Source organism: Mesoplodon mirus, assembly GCF_964341445.2.
Source record: "Mesoplodon mirus genome assembly, chromosome: 2".
Lineage (NCBI taxonomy): Eukaryota > Metazoa > Chordata > Mammalia > Artiodactyla > Ziphiidae > Mesoplodon > Mesoplodon mirus.
This window is the reverse complement of record NC_138977.1, coordinates 201,884,722-201,901,942: the sequence shown is the minus strand read 5'-3', so window position 1 is coordinate 201,901,942 and position 17,221 is coordinate 201,884,722. Positions and strand designations below refer to the sequence as shown.

The window sequence follows — 17,221 nt, the reverse complement described above, 5'->3', positions numbered from 1 at the left end:
GATAAAGAATCAGTTGCTAAGCTTTGTAGTTTGTTCTCTACACGCTATGGTACTTAAGAAAACTGGAGCTCCGTGAGTGTGCTTTATGTTGGCAAGAGATTTAATCTGAGTCTTAAAGGAGAGGGGCAGGTTTGGCATAGGGAGAGAGGGGGGCAGACGAGGCAAGGCAACAATACTGGTGAAGCAAACAGCCTGACCAGCAAAGGGTTTCCATCAGGAACAGAGGGGGTCAGTTAGAGCCGGGAGGGCCTGTGTGTACTTAGGAGCTCTGTCAAATCCAATTCAGTATGATTCAGGGAAACATCAAAGGCTTAAAATTTAAACAAAAGATGCTTTTAAGAAAGATGCTTTTGCCAATAACATCTATTGAGGGAGAGTCCCAATTTGCTAACAGCACTTTTTTATTTTGAACAGATTAAAGATGAAGTATTTGAAGAAACAGAGAAAAACTTCCGAATGCAAGAAAGATTGATCAAATCTTTTATCCGAGACCTGTCTCTCTACCTCCAGCATATCCGGGTGAGTAAAGACATCACTCTCATTAGAATCACATACAGTGGGGAATTCCCTGGTGGTCCAGTGGTTAGGACTCGGCGCTTTCACTGCCACGGGCCTGGGTTCAATCCCTGGTCAGGGAACTAAGATCCCAAAAGAAAAAAAAAAAAAGGAATCACATACGGTGTAATTCCATCCGCTCTCCTGTTCATCCAGCATATTGCTTAATGAATGTGGAATAACCTGGACTCAAATGACCAGTATGCCATGGCAAACTTTTTATAGGGATTCTTACGGATATAAATACTGAACGAATATCCTCCTGTTTATGTATGTATTATGTATGTATGTATGTATGTATTTATTTGGTTGGTTGGTTGGTTGGTTGGTTGCCGCAGGTGAGCAAGTTTTGGCTCGTCAGCTCCTTAGTTGCGACACGTGGGCTCCTTAGTTGTGGCATGCAAACTCTTAGTTGCGGCATGAGTGTGGGATCTAGTTCCCTGACCAGGGATCAAACCTGGGCCCCCTGCATTGGGAGCGTGGAGTCTTAACCACTGTGCCACCAGGGAAGGCCCTCTTACAGGTTATTTAAAAGTTAAACAACGTCAGAAGATCAGCACTGTTGTATTCATAGTAAAGAGACCTAGCTCTTTCCTCCCTCTCTTTCGATCTTCATCACCCTGTCTCCTGTACCCAGTTATAGAAGAAGCACTTGTGACAGTTCATTTTGTCAAAATCATTTTGAAGATCAAATAGTAAGAGAATGGTTCCTGTGGGGTGTGCTTCCTAATAATAATATTTATTTACAACTGTACATAGGCCTCTAAGGTTGTTAGAGCCACGAATAGGTCTAGAGAGTTGGAAGAACTTGGGAGATCAGGCGGGCCCTGGTCTTCCTTCCCTCAGGCAGTGCTTCCTTCATGAAATCAGAGCCAGGACTAGAATCCTTTCTCTTAATACCTGTAATTTCTCTGTTGATTTAATAGAGTAGTGTTTATATAAGTACACCATATATCCCTGTCCCTCACACAGGAAAGTCTCATCCCATGAAACAAATAATCTCCTTTAAAAGAGATCCTTTGCTTTTAAAAAATCATTATTGTAATTATTATTATAATTTTTTAACTAAGTAAAATGGTACAAAATTCAAAAACTACCAAAGGGATAAGTATAAAGTAAAAATAACTCCTCCCCCTCTCCTGTCTCCTAGTCATCTATAGAGGCAGACACATCTGTCAGATTCTTCTGTCAGAGATACGTGTGTGAGGGGGAGAGAGAGAGAGAGGGACACATGCACTGTTGAGCATCTTGGGTTTTGCATTTTGGAAATCGTTCCATATTTGCACACACAGAGCTGCCTTGTTCTTTTTTACAACTGCATAGTATTTAATTGTCATGGACATGCCATAATAAATTTAACTAGTCCCCATCGATGGATGTTTAAGTTGTTGCAAAAAATTAGAAACATTGGCACGAGAAATACCCTTGCGCGTAGATCATTTTTCTGATCTATGTGAGCATATCTGAAGGCCAGAGTACTAGATTTTCTGAGCCAAATCATACAGCAATGCAAATTTCATAGATATCATACCAGTGAAAACTCCCCACCAGCAATGTATGAAACAGTTTCCCCATCCCTTGCTAACAACATACAGTGTTATCAAAATCAAAATGCCTTATCTTTGCCAGCAAGAAAGGTAAAAATCGCTATTTTAATATAGTTTGAATTTACATTTCTTATATTATGAATGAAGTTGAGGATATTTTCGTATGTTTAAATCATTATATTTCTTTTTCTGTGATTTGTCTATATTTGGGGGCACTTATTTATTGATTTATTGTTCTTTTTCTTATTGACTGGTCGTACCTTTGTATATGTTGGAGAAAAGAGCCCTTCTTCTGAGATGCTGGCTTACAAATACCCCCTACCCTAGTTTGTTGACTTTTGAATTTGCTTAAAAGGTTTTCTCTGTGTAGAGGAGTTTTATTTTTGTGTAGTCTAACTAAACTTTTATGGTTTCTTAGTTCTGTGTCATACTTTAAAAGGTCTTTCCCATTCCAAGATAATTTTAAAAAGATGTCCTATGTTCCAGTACTTTTATCATTTTATTTTTTTATATTAAAGTCATCAATCTAGCTGGAATTTACATTAGTATATAAGGTTTGAGGTAGGAATCCAACTTTTTAGTTTTTATCTAGTTATCTTTCATTATCATTTATTGAGTAATACCCACTGATTTGAAGTGCTTCCGACACTTCTTTTAAATAGCAAACTCTCTCCCTTCATGTTTTGAAAATGTGATCAAGTAAAAATGAGGGCTTATAAGACTTTCCAAGAACACATTGGTTTAAAGTGAGAGATTTGACCGAGTATGGTTCCCTTGCCTTAGGACTTTACCCTACAATTCCTCTAATTTTGATATCTCCCTATTGGCTATTTTCTCCCCATGTTATCTAAATGTGTAGCAAGTATACACCTGAGCACCCAACTCTTAAAAAGGCTTGTCTCCCTAGCAATGGGTGACAGCCCTTGGACGGGCAGGTCAGTTTGGTTCTGACTGCTAACTGCTATCTAGGATGAATGATGGAGGCTAGAAGTTCTGTCTGGTCTTACCTGTGTTTGTAACTGGCTGCAGGAATCAGCATGTGTGAAGGTGGTGGCTGCCGTGAGCATGTGGGATGTGTGCATGGAGAAGGGACACAGAGACTTGGAACAGTTCGAGAAGGTGCATCGCTACATCAGTGACCAGCTCTTCACAAATTTTGTAAGTGACTCTTCAGCCCACTTTTTTCAGGCTGGGCCTCTTCCCAGGGTTCTCTCTAACATCCAGCTCATGGAAAAGTTAATTCCATAGAGACACGCTTCCATGGACCAGGAATCCTAGTGTCCTTTAGCTAAGTTCATATCAGAATTTTATATTCAGAACCTGACTTCCAATCAGCTGAAAGGACAGATAGGACCTGCATGTATGCAAATAGATTTTTTTATAGCTTGTGATCAGCCCAGTTTCAGGGGATAAAGGAAAACCAGGAAATTTAATCTGGTATCACTACTGATAACTGATCAAAAGAAAACAACTAAAGAACTAATAACTTAAAATGGAATATTTATGCATAGTTAAGAGATTAACAAATAGATTTTTGAAATGGCACAAACTATTTTGTAAAGAATACTAAATGCCAAATTGCTTGGGAAATTCTAAATATATATTCTATATATATCTCCTGAGTAGAAATGGGTGGGCTTTGATAGTTTCTTGGAGACCTCTGGATGCTTGAAGCATCTTTAGAAAACATTGGGAGAACTTGGGGGAACGTACAGTTATTCTAACAGTAGCATCTTATTAAAAGTAATTTACTAAGCACCTACTTATGTTCTTTTGTGTCAATATTGTGCCCTTTGTGTCTATCCCTCTAGAAAGAATTAGACAAAAACTTTTGAAAAGTGAAAACAGATTATTACTAAGTAGTTATGAGTAGAAGAGGTATGATGGGTGTGTGAAAGTTTCTCTACCCCAGATTTATGTAACAACTAAATCTTTTTTTAACTTATTTCTTATTGATGTATAGTTAAATTACAATGTTATGTTAATTACTTCTGTACAGCAGAGTGACTCAGTTACACATATATATGCATTCTTTTTTATATTCTTTTCCATTATGTTTTTTTTTTTACACCAAAGAAAAATTTATTAAAGTATAGATTACTGGTTATTTAAAAATACATGAGAAAAGACAAACGTACAAAGGCATTATCATACAACTGATTTCTAAACTCAATACTTTTGAAATACAAAACAATGATCATTACCTCCAAAAGTCAATTTGAAACAAATTGATTTTTAAGTTGGCATTAAATTCTTTTTTTTTTTTTTTTTTTAGTTTCTGCTTTATAACAAAGTGAATCAGTCATACATATACATCTGTTCCCACATCCCTTCCCTCTTGCGTCTCCCTCCCTCCCACCCTCCCTATCCCACCCCTCCAGGCGGTCACAAAGCACCGAGCTGATCTCCCTGTGCTATGTGGCTGCTTCCCACTATCTATCTACCTTACATTTGGTACTGTATATATGTTCATGCCTCTCTCTCGCTTTGTCACAGCTTACCCTTCCCCCTCCCCATATCCTCAAGTCCATTCTCAAGTAGGTCTGTGTCTTTATTCCTGTTTTACCCCTAGGTTCTTCTTGACATTTTTTTTCTTAAATTCCATATATATGTGTTAGCATACGGTATTTGTCTTTCTCTTTCTGACTTACTTCACTCTGTATGACAGACTCTAGGTCTATCCACCTCATTACAAATAGCTCAGTTTCGTTTCTTTTTATGGCTGAGTAATATTCCATTGTATATATGTGCCACATCTTCTTTATCCATTCATCCGATGATGGACACTTAGGTTGTTTCCATCTCCAGGCTATTGTGAATAGCATTATAATTCTTTTCATTCAATTTTGCTTACAAATGTTCTAGGTTTTTCAGTTTCGTCACATATCAGAACTTTTTTTGACATGTTTACTTCTCAAAGTAGAATATAGTTATTTCTTGCAATTAATGTCAGCAACTATAGAAAGCTTCTTTTAAGTCACAAGGATTCAGTATGGTTGCTGCTTTGGAAATAGTTACCATTCTGAGTTATCTATATACTAAGACTCGTGTATCGACAGGCAAAATATTAATGGGCAAAATATGGAGATTGAGAGCAGGAGGACTAAGAAAAGATATCTTTTACTGCAGACCTGCTAAAAAAAGACTCCATTATTTACTCGGATAGTATTGCTAGAGAAGCAGTTTCTGCCAGATCACAGGTTGGCTATGTAGTTGTCCATTTTAAATTTCCATTGCTAAAGAATGGCAGACTTCAACAATCAGATTGCTCAACCAAATAAGCAGAACTTTAAGTTACCATATACTTTAATTACAAGAAATAAATTATTTTCTTAATTGGTTTAGCAGCCTTGTATCTGGAAAGGCAGCAAAACCCACTTTGTTCCAAAATTAGAAGGCCAACTCAGAGGCTGCTTCTAAGATGCCTAACTATCTTCTATCATCAATTAGTCATGAAGGTGGACCTTCATGAACTCAGTAACTTAATAAATGTAAAAATCAACACAATGTTGAGCCTGCAAAACCAAAAAGTACATTCATAAGGTAGGAATTGGTTTGTATAAAACAAGAGGGTATATATCCTCTTATATAACACAAGAGGAATATGCATGGTAATAAAAACAATCTATAATAAACTTGTAAAGAAATGATTCTGGTTTACATGTAACCCTGCTTAAATTGACCATGGCTGAATGATTAAACATTTTCTTCTCCTAACATAATGCCCATTCATTATAAGCTAAGCTGGACTTAGTTTCTTATAAATCTCTTACTTCCTTGGATTTATCTACTACACCCTTACTTTATAGCCATTTAACTTATAAGCTGGGCCTGCCCAGCCTGCCTCTAAAGCCCCTCTTCAGAAGGATACCAGATGCATTAAACAGAGGCATCTTCTCGTAAGAATCTGCACTTCAAAACAGCATATGAAGAACCAGCAATTGGCTCTCCAGTGTAGCTACCTCTCATGTCACATTATCACAGAAACAGTGCAGTTTACTAACCACTCCTTCCTTACAGAAAACTCAGTAGCTGTAAAAATTTCTGTTCATTTTAGAACACATTTCAATACTTATTAATTCCAAAGATCCGAACACCATGTAGCTGTGGCATTTTGGGAATTAGCACACTCAGGAGAGAAGCTGTGTTTATGATGAAGTGAGTTGGATCCTACTTCGTATAGAAACTTGCCAGAAAACATAGAATTATTGGAGAAATTGTGAAAAACTTCCTTGAAGATGTAAACTGTACTCCATAGTCCCGTTGTTCCCAATGAGTTAGGAGCCTCGCTTTACCCTGGTCAGGAGTTTCAAATGGTGTTCCTTTTACCGCATGCAGAAATACATACATGCCCAGATTATGTATAACATTTGTTAAGGTCCAAGCAACAGGAACACTGAAGAAGGGAATACTGAGTAAAACAATATGAAGCAAGCCAACTCCCAATGCCTATGTCAGCCACATACCCTGGCTGTTCATTACACGGGTATTTGGATTCACCTCACTGTGGGCAGCTCCAACATTCATGTTTGCGCTGCCGCCCCACTCCCGGCGGCTGGCTGGCTGGCTCGGAGCAGTATCAGCTCCGCGGCAGCTGCAGGGCTGACGGCGGCATCTCCTCCATTATGGTTTATTGCAGGATATTGAATATAGTTCCCTGTGCTACACAGCGGGACCTTATTGTTTGTCCATTCTCTATATACCAGTTTGCATCTGCTAATCCCCAACTCCCAATCCAACCCTCTCCCACCTCCTTCCCCCTTGGCAGCCACCAGTGTATTCTCTATGTCCCTGATTCTGTTTCTGTTTCATAGGTAGGTTCATTTGTGTCATATTTTATTTATTTATTTATCTATCTATCTATTTATTTATTTATTTTTGGCTGCATTGGGTCTTTGTTGCTGCACGCGTACTTTCTGTAGTTGCAGTGAGTGGGGGCTACCCTTTGTTGCAGTGCATGGGCTTCTCATTGGGTGGCTTCTCTTGTTTTGGAGCACAGACTCTAGGTGCATGGGCTTCAGTAGTTGTGGCATGCCCGCTTAGTTGCTTTGCGGCATGTGGGATCTTCCCAGACCAGAGCTCGAACCTGTGTCCCCTGCTTTGGCAGGCAGATTGTTAACGACTACACCACCAGGGAAGTCCTGTGTCATATTTTAGATTCCACGTATAAGTGGTATCATGTGTTACTTGCTTTGTCTTTCTGGCTTAGTATGATAATCTCTGGTTGCATCCATGTTGTTACAGATGGCATTATTTCATTCCTTTTTATGGCTGAGTAGTATTCCATTGTATATATGTACCACATCTTCTTTATCAGTTCATCTGTAAACAGACATTTAGGTTGTTTCCATGTCTTGGCTATGGTGAATAGTGCTGCTGTGAACATAGAGGTGCATGTATCTTTTTGAATTATGGTTTTGTTTGGGTATATTCCCAGGAGTGGGATTGTTGGGGCATATGGTAATTCTATTTTTAACAACTAAATATTAAGTTAAATTCAAGTTATATATAGACACATACACATAAGTGATACCAGACAGATGGTCACAAATGGGTTGTAATGCAAACATCATGTTCATGTATGTAGTTTAGCATTTGTTATCAACTGTACAGCTATTTTGCACACTCTTTGGCATGAGCAAATTGTTGGGTGAAGAGTTATAAGCTGAGAAGCTTTGTGGAATATGTACGTACATCTGGTGTCGGATAAGCAGAACACTGTTGGATCTGCATGGGTTTAGCTCGTGCACTAGGAGCAAAGCAGGTGGTACAGGACATAACAAAATCCACCTGAAGAGAGTTTTGAGAATAACAAATTCGGGACACTGAACACCGTGCCTTTCTCATCCCCACAGAAGGAGAGGACAGAGCGGCTGGTCATCTCTCCCCTGAATCAGTTACTGAACATGTTCACGGGGCCCCACAAGCTGGTGCAGAAACGCTTTGACAAGCTTCTGGACTTCTATAACTGTACAGAACGGGCAGAGAAGCTGAAGGACAAGAAGACCTTGGAGGAGCTGCAGTCGGCCCGGAACAACTACGAGGCCCTGAACGCCCAGCTGCTGGACGAGCTGCCCAAGTTCCATCAGTACGCGCAGGGCCTCTTCAGCAACTGTGTGCATGGCTACGCCGAGGCCCACTGTGACTTCGTGCGCCAGGCGCTGGAGCAGCTGAAGCCGTTGCTCTCGGTGAGGCCTGCCCTCCCCATGGAGAGGTAGACTCCCAACTTCTGGAGTTTTTCTGGGAACACACAGCCAGGTTGTCAGAGACATTATTAAACTAGGTAGATTAAGTATGTCACTAGGTCAGGCCTGTCGGGAATCAGAATTCTTGATCCCTTGATGGAGCCGGGGAACCCGTGGCCTTTAAATGGCTCTCTTTCCACCCTGAGAGATCCCGGAGGAGCCAGCCAGCTCGGGCTGCGGACACTGGGCTGCGGTGTTGGTGGCTTACACTTGATGAGTTTTAAGGAGACTGTGCCAGTCCTGGGATCGTTCACTTGTGTTCTCTTCTTTCCTCTGTCTCTGCTCTCCCTGTGCATGGACTCCAGTTACTCAAAGTCACCGGCAGGGAAGGGAACCTGATTGCCGTCTTCCATGAGGAGCACAGCAGGGTCCTGCAGCAACTCCAGGTTTTCACCTTCTTCCCAGAGTCTCTTCCTGCCACCAAGAGGTCATTTGAGAGGAAAACTATGGACCGCCAGTCCACCCGAAAGCCACTCCTGGGCCTGGTGAGTGGAACTGGAGAGGCTCATATGGCCTGGTGGTTAAGGTGTGAACTCCTGAGTGAGACCGCCTGGGTTCAGATCCCAGTTCTGACAGTGACTCACTCTGTGTCCTTGAGCAAGTGCTTCATTGGTTTCCTCATGTCTAAAACACAGATAATAGTTATACCTACACCATAGAGTTGTTTTGAGATTCAAATGAGTTAAAATATGTAAAACACTTGGACGTTGCCTGGCACTATTATTAGTTAGTGTTATTCAAGTAAGCTATCCTCATCATCATTATTATTATTAATATTGATGGACTCAGCTCTGTCTCTACAGATGAGCAATTTAATAGGAGTTTAAATATTTTATAATAGTTGGAGAATAAAGGTTATTGAGTTCAAATCTCTCATGCTCTCACTCATTCATTCCTTCACTCGCTATCACTAGGCACCACTGGTGTGCCTCCTGGTACAGACTTCAGAACGCCCTCTGAAAAGCATTCTTGGATCCTATCCTACACAATGAAAGGAGTTAGTAAAGGATTAATATTAGTACTTTGATCAGTCAAAGGAACTGGTTTAAGGGCATGTTAATTCTGCCAGCCTCCCTATTTTTGATCATGTATTGGAAAAGGTGCTTATCTGATATACTGCCAAACAGTTAATGGCTGACCACTTTTTAACCTGGAGTTATTTTCTTTTTGAACTTGATTCTTGCATACTCTGAAAAGTAATATACCAGATTACATGGGGTAAAAATCTAAAGGACTGCTGATTTATCTGTGCTTACAATATTTTTGCCCCATGTAATCCCATAGACATTAATTTATATGATCTAAAAGAGGGAATCAGATTTTTTAATCACATTTACTTTTTCTTATTTTTGTGAATATTGTTTTTATAGATATGAAGGCTAGATAAGGAAAATCTCAGTAGTTTAGATTCATACAGTAAAATACAAGAAGACCTACTCATATTACTTAGATATTTTGATTCTTTAGGTGGCACTTTAATCACATATTTTTGTCACAGGATAACAGATATAAAACTAAGGGTGTGTTAAGTTTTCTTACTACAAAGGCAGCAAAACGTGACCTAAGAGATTACGATTTTTACCTAGCCACATGGACTGACTCAGGCACAAAGGCATCTGATGGGAGTAGGGAGCTGGCTGTCATTGCCTCCATTTCTGACTGACTGACAGCATATGGGATTAAATACGGCTGCTGGGATAACGGCCGGGAAGGGGTTTTGATGATTGTATTTCTTATATTGCCTTTCAGCCAAGTTACATGCTTCAGTCGGAAGAACTCCGGGCCTCCCTCTTGGCAAGGTATCCCCCTGAAAAGCTCTTCCAAGCAGAACGGAACTTCAATGCTGCCCAGGACCTGGACGTCTCACTTCTGGAAGGTGACCTAGTGGGCGTGATTAAGAAAAAGGACCCCATGGGCAGCCAGAACCGCTGGCTGATTGACAATGGAGGTAAGAACAGTAGGCAACAGATTACTGTAACTCTAAATGAGGAAAGAGCGATTTGGACTGTGCCTGAATCCTGGGTCAGCCAGAGAAAAATATGAGAGTGTTCGATTAAAGGGAAAAGCAACCTTAAAAGTTCTCTCCATCTCTAGAGAGTGTAATGCTCAAGTCATTACTGAAACAAAACCAGTCTTTGATTTTGTTTTTGTTTTTTAAAAATTCCAGAGGAGACTCCATTACTTACCTTGCAAGATCTTGCCTTGCTTTAACTTTACAGGCAGTGAATCCTGCCTGAAGGGTCTTTTGCCCTCTCGATCCTAACCTGAGTGAACCACAAGTTTTGTAGGTGTGTTTTGTGAGCGTATAAATTTAAAACCTGTAAGAAGGGGTTTGCTTTTTGAGTCCTCCCCCAACCAACAAACAATTTTACTTCATGACTATTTAGGGAATGACTTTAAAAACAGCTTACAGCTTTTTTTTCTGGTGGGAGTGGGGGTGGGGAAGGCATACAGAATTTTTTTTCAACGTACAAAGAATAATGCCTATCCATAATCCTTTCTCCACAATTCCAAAATCTGAAAAGCTTTGAAATATCAGAGTGTTTTTTTTCAGAACTAATTTGCCAAAAACTCCCCTGATCTGAACTCATTTGGTGACAAAACCTGAACAAATGATGTGAGGCTGTTTATGATCATTACTTTTCCCTTTTGGTGTGGCTATAGAAACATGGATGGGTTTGACTATGGGGTGTTGACCCAGACCCTGCTGGGTATATCATGAAATCTATAGTGTAGTTGATTACCTTTCCTAAATCCCAAAATCCGAACTCCAAAACACATCCGGCCCCGAGTTTTTAGAAAAGGATTGTGGGCCTCTATAATAAACATCTATGTTCATACCACAAGAACTGAAAATTTTAACATTTCTCAGTTTCTTTAAAAGTGTTGTGTGGATGTTTTCTCCTCCCCCAGCCCCCTGTTCTGCTTACCCAAAATAATAAAGATTGAAGTGGGAAAGGAAGGATGAAGGATGGGGCCCCCAGGGTGATGACAGGTGAGAGCCACTGATAGACAAATGAACTCCTAGTGAAGATCCAGGCTGTTTGAGCCCCCCACCACCGCCCCCCATCCTTGGGGTTCTTCCTTATCTACTAAATCCTGGTGAGTAAAGTGGTAGCCAGAAGCTCACAGCATCAGCTCTTAGACCCTCCACCCCTTGGCATCTGCTCAGGGGACTCCTCCCCATTGCCCAGCAGATAGAACAAATGCAGGCCAGCCTTTTTTTTAGGTCCAGGAAACACTCTGAAGATCAAGACAGAGATGGCCCTTGCTCGAGTCGAGGTTACATACTCTGGGTCCCTGCCTTAACAGATAATTCTTTCCTAATAAATATAACAATTTTTCCTATGGATTAGGGATCTCAATCCCTAATCTATGCTTAATAGTTTTAGCTGAGGGCCCTCTCTGTCCTCATCTTAGGCAATTTATTGATATGAACATGTGTTAGATGTGTATTCTAACTAATATAAGCAGCTAGTTCTCACAGTATTCCCACCTCATTCCTAAACCAGGGACAGAGATTCAAGTGTGTGGTTGGAGAGGGCAGGGAGGCATATCCGAGGGGCTCTGTCATGCTGAGGATGGTTTTTAAAATCCCTTTTTACCACACTTGATGGACAATTGAACACATCCTTAGTTAAGTCTTCCCCTTAGCCTTTGTTCCCGTGGTCTGGCCCTTCTGTTCTCTTCATCTGCTCGTGCTCACTCAGACATGTGGTCTGTGGTTGTTTATGTTACTGTCTCTTAATTCTCAGCAAAGCCCCTTGTCACTCACCTGTTGTGCGGTTGTAATAGGTGTGAACTGGCAGGAGGCCACAGCATCTTGTCTCTACCACCCACATTGTGCCCTGGGATGGTGTCTGTTCTGTTGGTCTCTAGGATTCTTATTTTGTCTCACTATTGACCTTAAACCATAGTTTCTTCTCTCCTGATTTCCTCCACCCTCCTCCTCCCACGAAAAGCTCGTCGTGTTTGTTTTTCCTGCCCGCAGTCACCAAAGGCTTTGTGTACAGCTCCTTCCTGAAGCCCTACAATGCACGCCGCAGCCACTCCGACGCCTCCGTGGGCAGCCACTCCTCCACCGAGTCGGAGCACGGCAGCTCCTCCCCCAGGTTCCCCCGGCGGCAGAACAGCGGCGGCACCTTGACCTTCAACCCCAGCAGTGTGGCCGTGTCCTTTAGCTCAGGGCCTTCCCAGAAACAGCCTCCAGACACATCTTCACTGACGGAATTTGACCAAGGAACTCTCAGCGCATCCTTGAACTCAGAGAGCAGCCCTTCCAGATGCCCCTCGAACCCAGACTCCCCCTCCCAGCACGGGCCCTGGGACTCGGTAGACGCTGCCAGAGACCTTCAGCAGCCTGCTCCCTCTCTGAGGAGCTCCCAAAACCCCAGGCATCCAGAAATGCCTGGTTACCCCATGCCAGGGCAAAACGGGCAGGGTAGAGACCTCGTAAAAGGATGTGCAAGGACAGCCGTGTCTCTGGATGACAGAAACGGACAGCTGGAAAACAGCGAGGCGGAAGGCAACCAGGTGAGTGCAGCCTGGGTACTGTGGTTACTGCACCTGAGCAGATGCAGGTGATGCCCTCCCAGGAGTGGGCGAGTCAGAGGCCTACCCAGGGCCTGGGGGTGACCTGGAGATGGGCTCGCAGACAAATCCTTAAAGCATTCGTGGGAACTCACTGCTGTAAGAGTGGGCAGCTCCACCCCTTCTGGGCCCTTCCCTGGCTGACTTCACAGGCTGTTGTGTCTTGGGGTATTTACAAGGTTTTACCATGAAGCTTTTCCCACTCTTCCAGTGTGCTGATTTTTCCATTGTATAAAGTCTGCTGTTTAACTCGTCTACTTAGTTTTTTATTCAAATAACTATATGTTTATTTCTAGAATTCAGAAATAAAAGTCTGGCTCTGTTTCAGTTTTTCCTGTTCTTTTCATAATGGCCTGCTCTTGTCTTTGTATCTTAAACATTTTAAACCTACATATTTTAAAGCCACTTTCACATCCACAGCTGAGGAATCCCTGGCCACCTGCCTCTTGCCTTTGCTCACTTGCAGCAGTGAGTCTCTGTGTGTGTCTTACCTTCATCTGTGAGCTCTCTGTGGTTCTGTTACAAACCGCAGCCCAGGACGCACATCCCAGCTCTGGACCCCCCAGCAGTCAGTTTTCCTAGACATGATAAGGGAGGAAATGGCCCTTTCTTAGATTCTGACTTTGTGCAAGGAGCTCACTTCTAGCCTCATAAGCTCCAGTTTCTGAGTAGGTCCTAAACCCCAGCCTTCGGGTGTGTATTCATCCCTGTGCCCCCGTGGGCCTCCTGACTTCTCTTTCTGATCACTGAATACCACCCTTGCTTTGCATGATAGCTTTGTTATGGGCACCTGGAGAGCATCCTTTCTTACTTTGAGGTTAGTTGTGTTTTTCTTCTTTTTTTTTTAAGTTTTTTAAGTTCAGAATTTATGTTAGGGGTATGGAAGGGCATCCTCATGTCTCATCCATCTTCCATGCTGACTGCAGCTTCTTTCACTCTTTAAGGCAACTCTGAAAGAGTAAAAATATGTGAATTTTGGTTTTCTTTAAATCTGCCCTGTTCATTAGGGTAGCCACAAGCTGTATGTAGCTATTTAAATTTAAGTTAGGGGGCTTCCCTGGTGGCGCAGTGGTTGAGAGTCCGCCTGCCAATGCAGGGGACACGGGTTCGTGCCCCGGTCCGGGAAGATCCCACATGCCGCGGAGCGGCTGGGCCCGTGAGCCATGGCCACTGAACCTGCGTGTCCGGAGTCTGTGCTCCGCAACAGGAGAGGCCACAGCTGTGAGAGGCCCGCGTACCGCCCAAAAAAAATATTAAGTTAGGTAAAATTAAACAAAGTTTAAAATTAAGTTCTTTCATTTCATTAGGCATATTTCGAGTGCTCAATGGCCATGTGGCTAAGGGCTGCCATATTGCATGGTGCAGATACAGATGGTCCCCATCACCACAGGAACTTCTGTTGGGCAGCTTTGCTCCAAGCTGTTTCCCATTTCCTAACTCACTTTCTCTTCCTCACACAGGTCTATTTTGCTGTCTATACCTTCAAGGCACGGAACCCAAATGAGCTGAGTGTGTCAGCCAATCAGAGACTCAAGATCCTGGAGTTTAAAGATGTTACAGGAAATACAGAATGGTGGTTAGCTGAAGTTAATGGGAAGAAGGGCTATGTTCCATCCAATTATATCTGCAAAACTGAGTACACCTGAACCTGTTCTGCCTCCCGTTCAACCTTGCTGCCTTTGCTTCCTTCTGCTGAAGGGTCCTGGTGTCCACTGAGAGGGCGCCTGCTCTTGAGACACTGGCCCTGCCTGCATGGCTTAACCATGGCACAGTGGGGCACAAGATAAGTCTTGCTCTCTTTGGTTGGGTTGTCAAACCTTGATGCTTGCTAGAATTTCTAGAATTTGAAATGGACCCTGGGGCTTGCAAATGATTCAGTGACTGTGAGAAGAGAGGCCAATCCTGGGGTCAGCTTTTGGAAACGAGAAATTTCCAGTCAGGAGACCAGTATCCAACATATGCTGGAAGCTGTGCTATAGCATTAGAAGAAGCTGGAGTTGGTTGTGCCATACTGAGTTTGGGGTGGCCCCATGCACCATGATCAACTGACCGGAAACCGACTTGGATGAAAAGAATTCTCTGGGAGCCCTTTCAGGCTGCGCCTCTGCATGTGGCAAGGAGTTTGTCGACCTTGTACCAAATCTGGTGTTTTAAAACCTCAGTGTCTGGCACACATTCACAGACATACCCCTTATTTCTAAAAGTCCCTAAAACGCTACCACCTGTAATCTTTTTCTTATTTATTTCACTGCACTTCCAGTTTCCTTGGGCAAAATTCAACTACTTTCTTTCTCCTTTTAAAAAATATTTAGGGTCTTTCTCTTCCTTGAACCTTCATCTGAAAGGTTCTCTTCCCGTTAGGTGCTATCCTCCACACCTTGCTGACAGTCATCTCTACTTTATATGGTCTGTGCGTGATAATGTCTCCTGGCCTCTCTCCTGAAGCTCAATATCTGATAGACTTTCCTAGGAGAATAGGATCAGAGCTCCTGCCATTTCATTAGAGGGATTCATTCTGCGATGGGCTGAAGCCAGTCCAGCCTGCTGGGAGACTGGATGCCTCTCCCTTTCATCCAAGCACACTACTGTTCACTGATGCAGAAAACATAACATGTGTGTCTTATTTGAATTCGGATAAGCAGTCCCAGAAGTAGCTTATCCTAGACTTGGAAATAAGCATTTTCTGTTTCGTCAGCCCCTGTGCTTCAGAGACCGTGGTCTAAGCCAAGCAGAATCTAAAGTGCCTGATTGTGCCTCCCTCCACCTCAGGAAGATATTTACTAATCCTAACACTAAGAATCTCCCCCTGAAGTTTCTATCTGAGCAGGGCTCTGATTCTTAAGGTCTGCCCCAGATAGAAAGCCTACCTTGGAACAGGAAACCGTGAATTTTGTCTTTTAAGAAAGGGAATTAAGAACAGCCTTACAGCCCTTGCTCCTCCAAATGCACCTTTGCCTTAAAGTTATGATGAATTGGGAGATACCTGTGAACTCCTTGGCCCCCCTAAGTCTGCTGGTTGGTCAGAAGGAAGCAACGCAAGAGTCTCTTGTGAATAGTGTTTGTATCTAGAGATGTTTATATTTAAGTAGTTATTTTATAAATAAAAGCATTTCTAAGGGCCATGAGTATGTTTTCTTGATTTCCCTCCACGTTTAGCCTGAACCTTCTCACGTTTCTGGGGGTAACTTCTTGACAATTCAGTGATGCTCAGATCTGAAGAGATGGGAGAAACTAACTGAAGAAACTCAGGTCAAAAATTCATTTTGTCGGGACTTCCCAGGTGGCGCAGTGGTTAAGAATCCGCCTGCCAATGCAGAGGACATGGGTTCGAGCCCTGGTCCAGGAGACCCCCACATGCAGTGGAACAATTAAGCCTGTGTGCCACAACTACTGAGCCTGAGCTCTAGAGCCCGCAAGCCACAACTACTGAGCACGTGTGCCACAACTACTGAAGCCTACACGCCTAGAGCCCGTGCTCCGCAACGAGAAGCCACCACAATGAGAAGCCTGCACACCGCAACGAAGAGTAGCCCCTACTCGCCACAACTAGAGAGAGCCTGCATGCAGCAATGAAGACACAGCCAGTGATAGATAAATAATTATTTTTAAAAAATTCATTTTGTCAAATATAATTTCAGCAGAATCACTGTATACTCAAAATATGTCTATGCTGCAGGCCTCCTCATTAAGCCATTTCCTATGATAAAATCCTAGCAAAACAGAGAAGCTGGGATCTCGAAGAGGTAAGTATTTCCCAGCCATGACAGATATGGAAACTGATGCACTAGTGATGAACTAACAAGTCCACACAGCAGCTCAAGCCAGATAGGGGGTGGGAGGGGGAGAAGTAGCAGGAGCACTAGCGGAGGTGGCACTGAGGACAGTGGGTGACAGAAGTATCACCTGATACTGTTAAGGAATAGACGGACTCCGTGGGAAAGAAACTTACAGGCCAGTGAGGCCAACTCTCATTTTATGAGGTAGGAAGATGGGGTCCAGTGACATTGTGACTTGCCCAAGTCTCACATCAGTTTTTGATGGATCCTGAATTTAAACGTATGCCTCAGGCTGGGCCTTTCCACCTTGTTCTGGAGCCAGACTGACTTCAGACACTTAAGAGCTTTGTGACCTTGGCAACTTACCTAACCTGTGCTTCAGCTTCCTCATCTAAGGTAGAGAAAATACTACTGTCTGCCTTACGGGGTTGTGGTACGGATGGAATGAGTTAATACATGGAGGGTGCTAGAACGCTGGTACATAGTGAACAATAAACTGGAGAGCCCC

The 17,221-nt window shown here is 42.7% G+C and overlaps 2 protein-coding genes across 6 annotated transcripts in view; one reads left to right on the top strand and one right to left on the bottom strand.

Moving 5' to 3' along the window:
* The window catches only part of DNMBP (dynamin binding protein), a 139,770-nt gene that overhangs the window by 100,574 nt on the left and 21,975 nt on the right, over window positions 1-17,221 (top strand). For 4 of the 5 annotated variants that reach the window (XM_082631458.1, XM_082631456.1, XM_082631457.1 and 1 more), the window contains 7 exons: window positions 415-519; window positions 3,132-3,260; window positions 7,958-8,290; window positions 8,653-8,832; window positions 10,097-10,295; window positions 12,339-12,880; window positions 14,398-16,057. In XM_082631458.1, coding sequence (XP_082487584.1) covers window positions 415-519; window positions 3,132-3,260; window positions 7,958-8,290; window positions 8,653-8,832; window positions 10,097-10,295; window positions 12,339-12,880; window positions 14,398-14,583 — 1,674 coding nt within the window. In that variant the 3' untranslated portion in view covers window positions 14,584-16,057. Of the gene's footprint in view, window positions 1-414; window positions 520-3,131; window positions 3,261-7,957; window positions 8,291-8,652; window positions 8,833-10,096; window positions 10,296-12,338; window positions 12,881-14,397; window positions 16,058-17,221 lie in introns of those variants that run through there. The other variant, XM_082631459.1, reaches the window with a different exon arrangement.
* On the bottom strand, window positions 5,791-6,712 carry LOC309798894 (ORM1-like protein 1). The gene is given in 2 exon segments (XM_082611625.1): window positions 5,791-6,551; window positions 6,555-6,712. Coding segments are annotated over 2 exon segments (354 nt in total). The 5' UTR covers window positions 6,630-6,712; the 3' UTR covers window positions 5,791-6,272.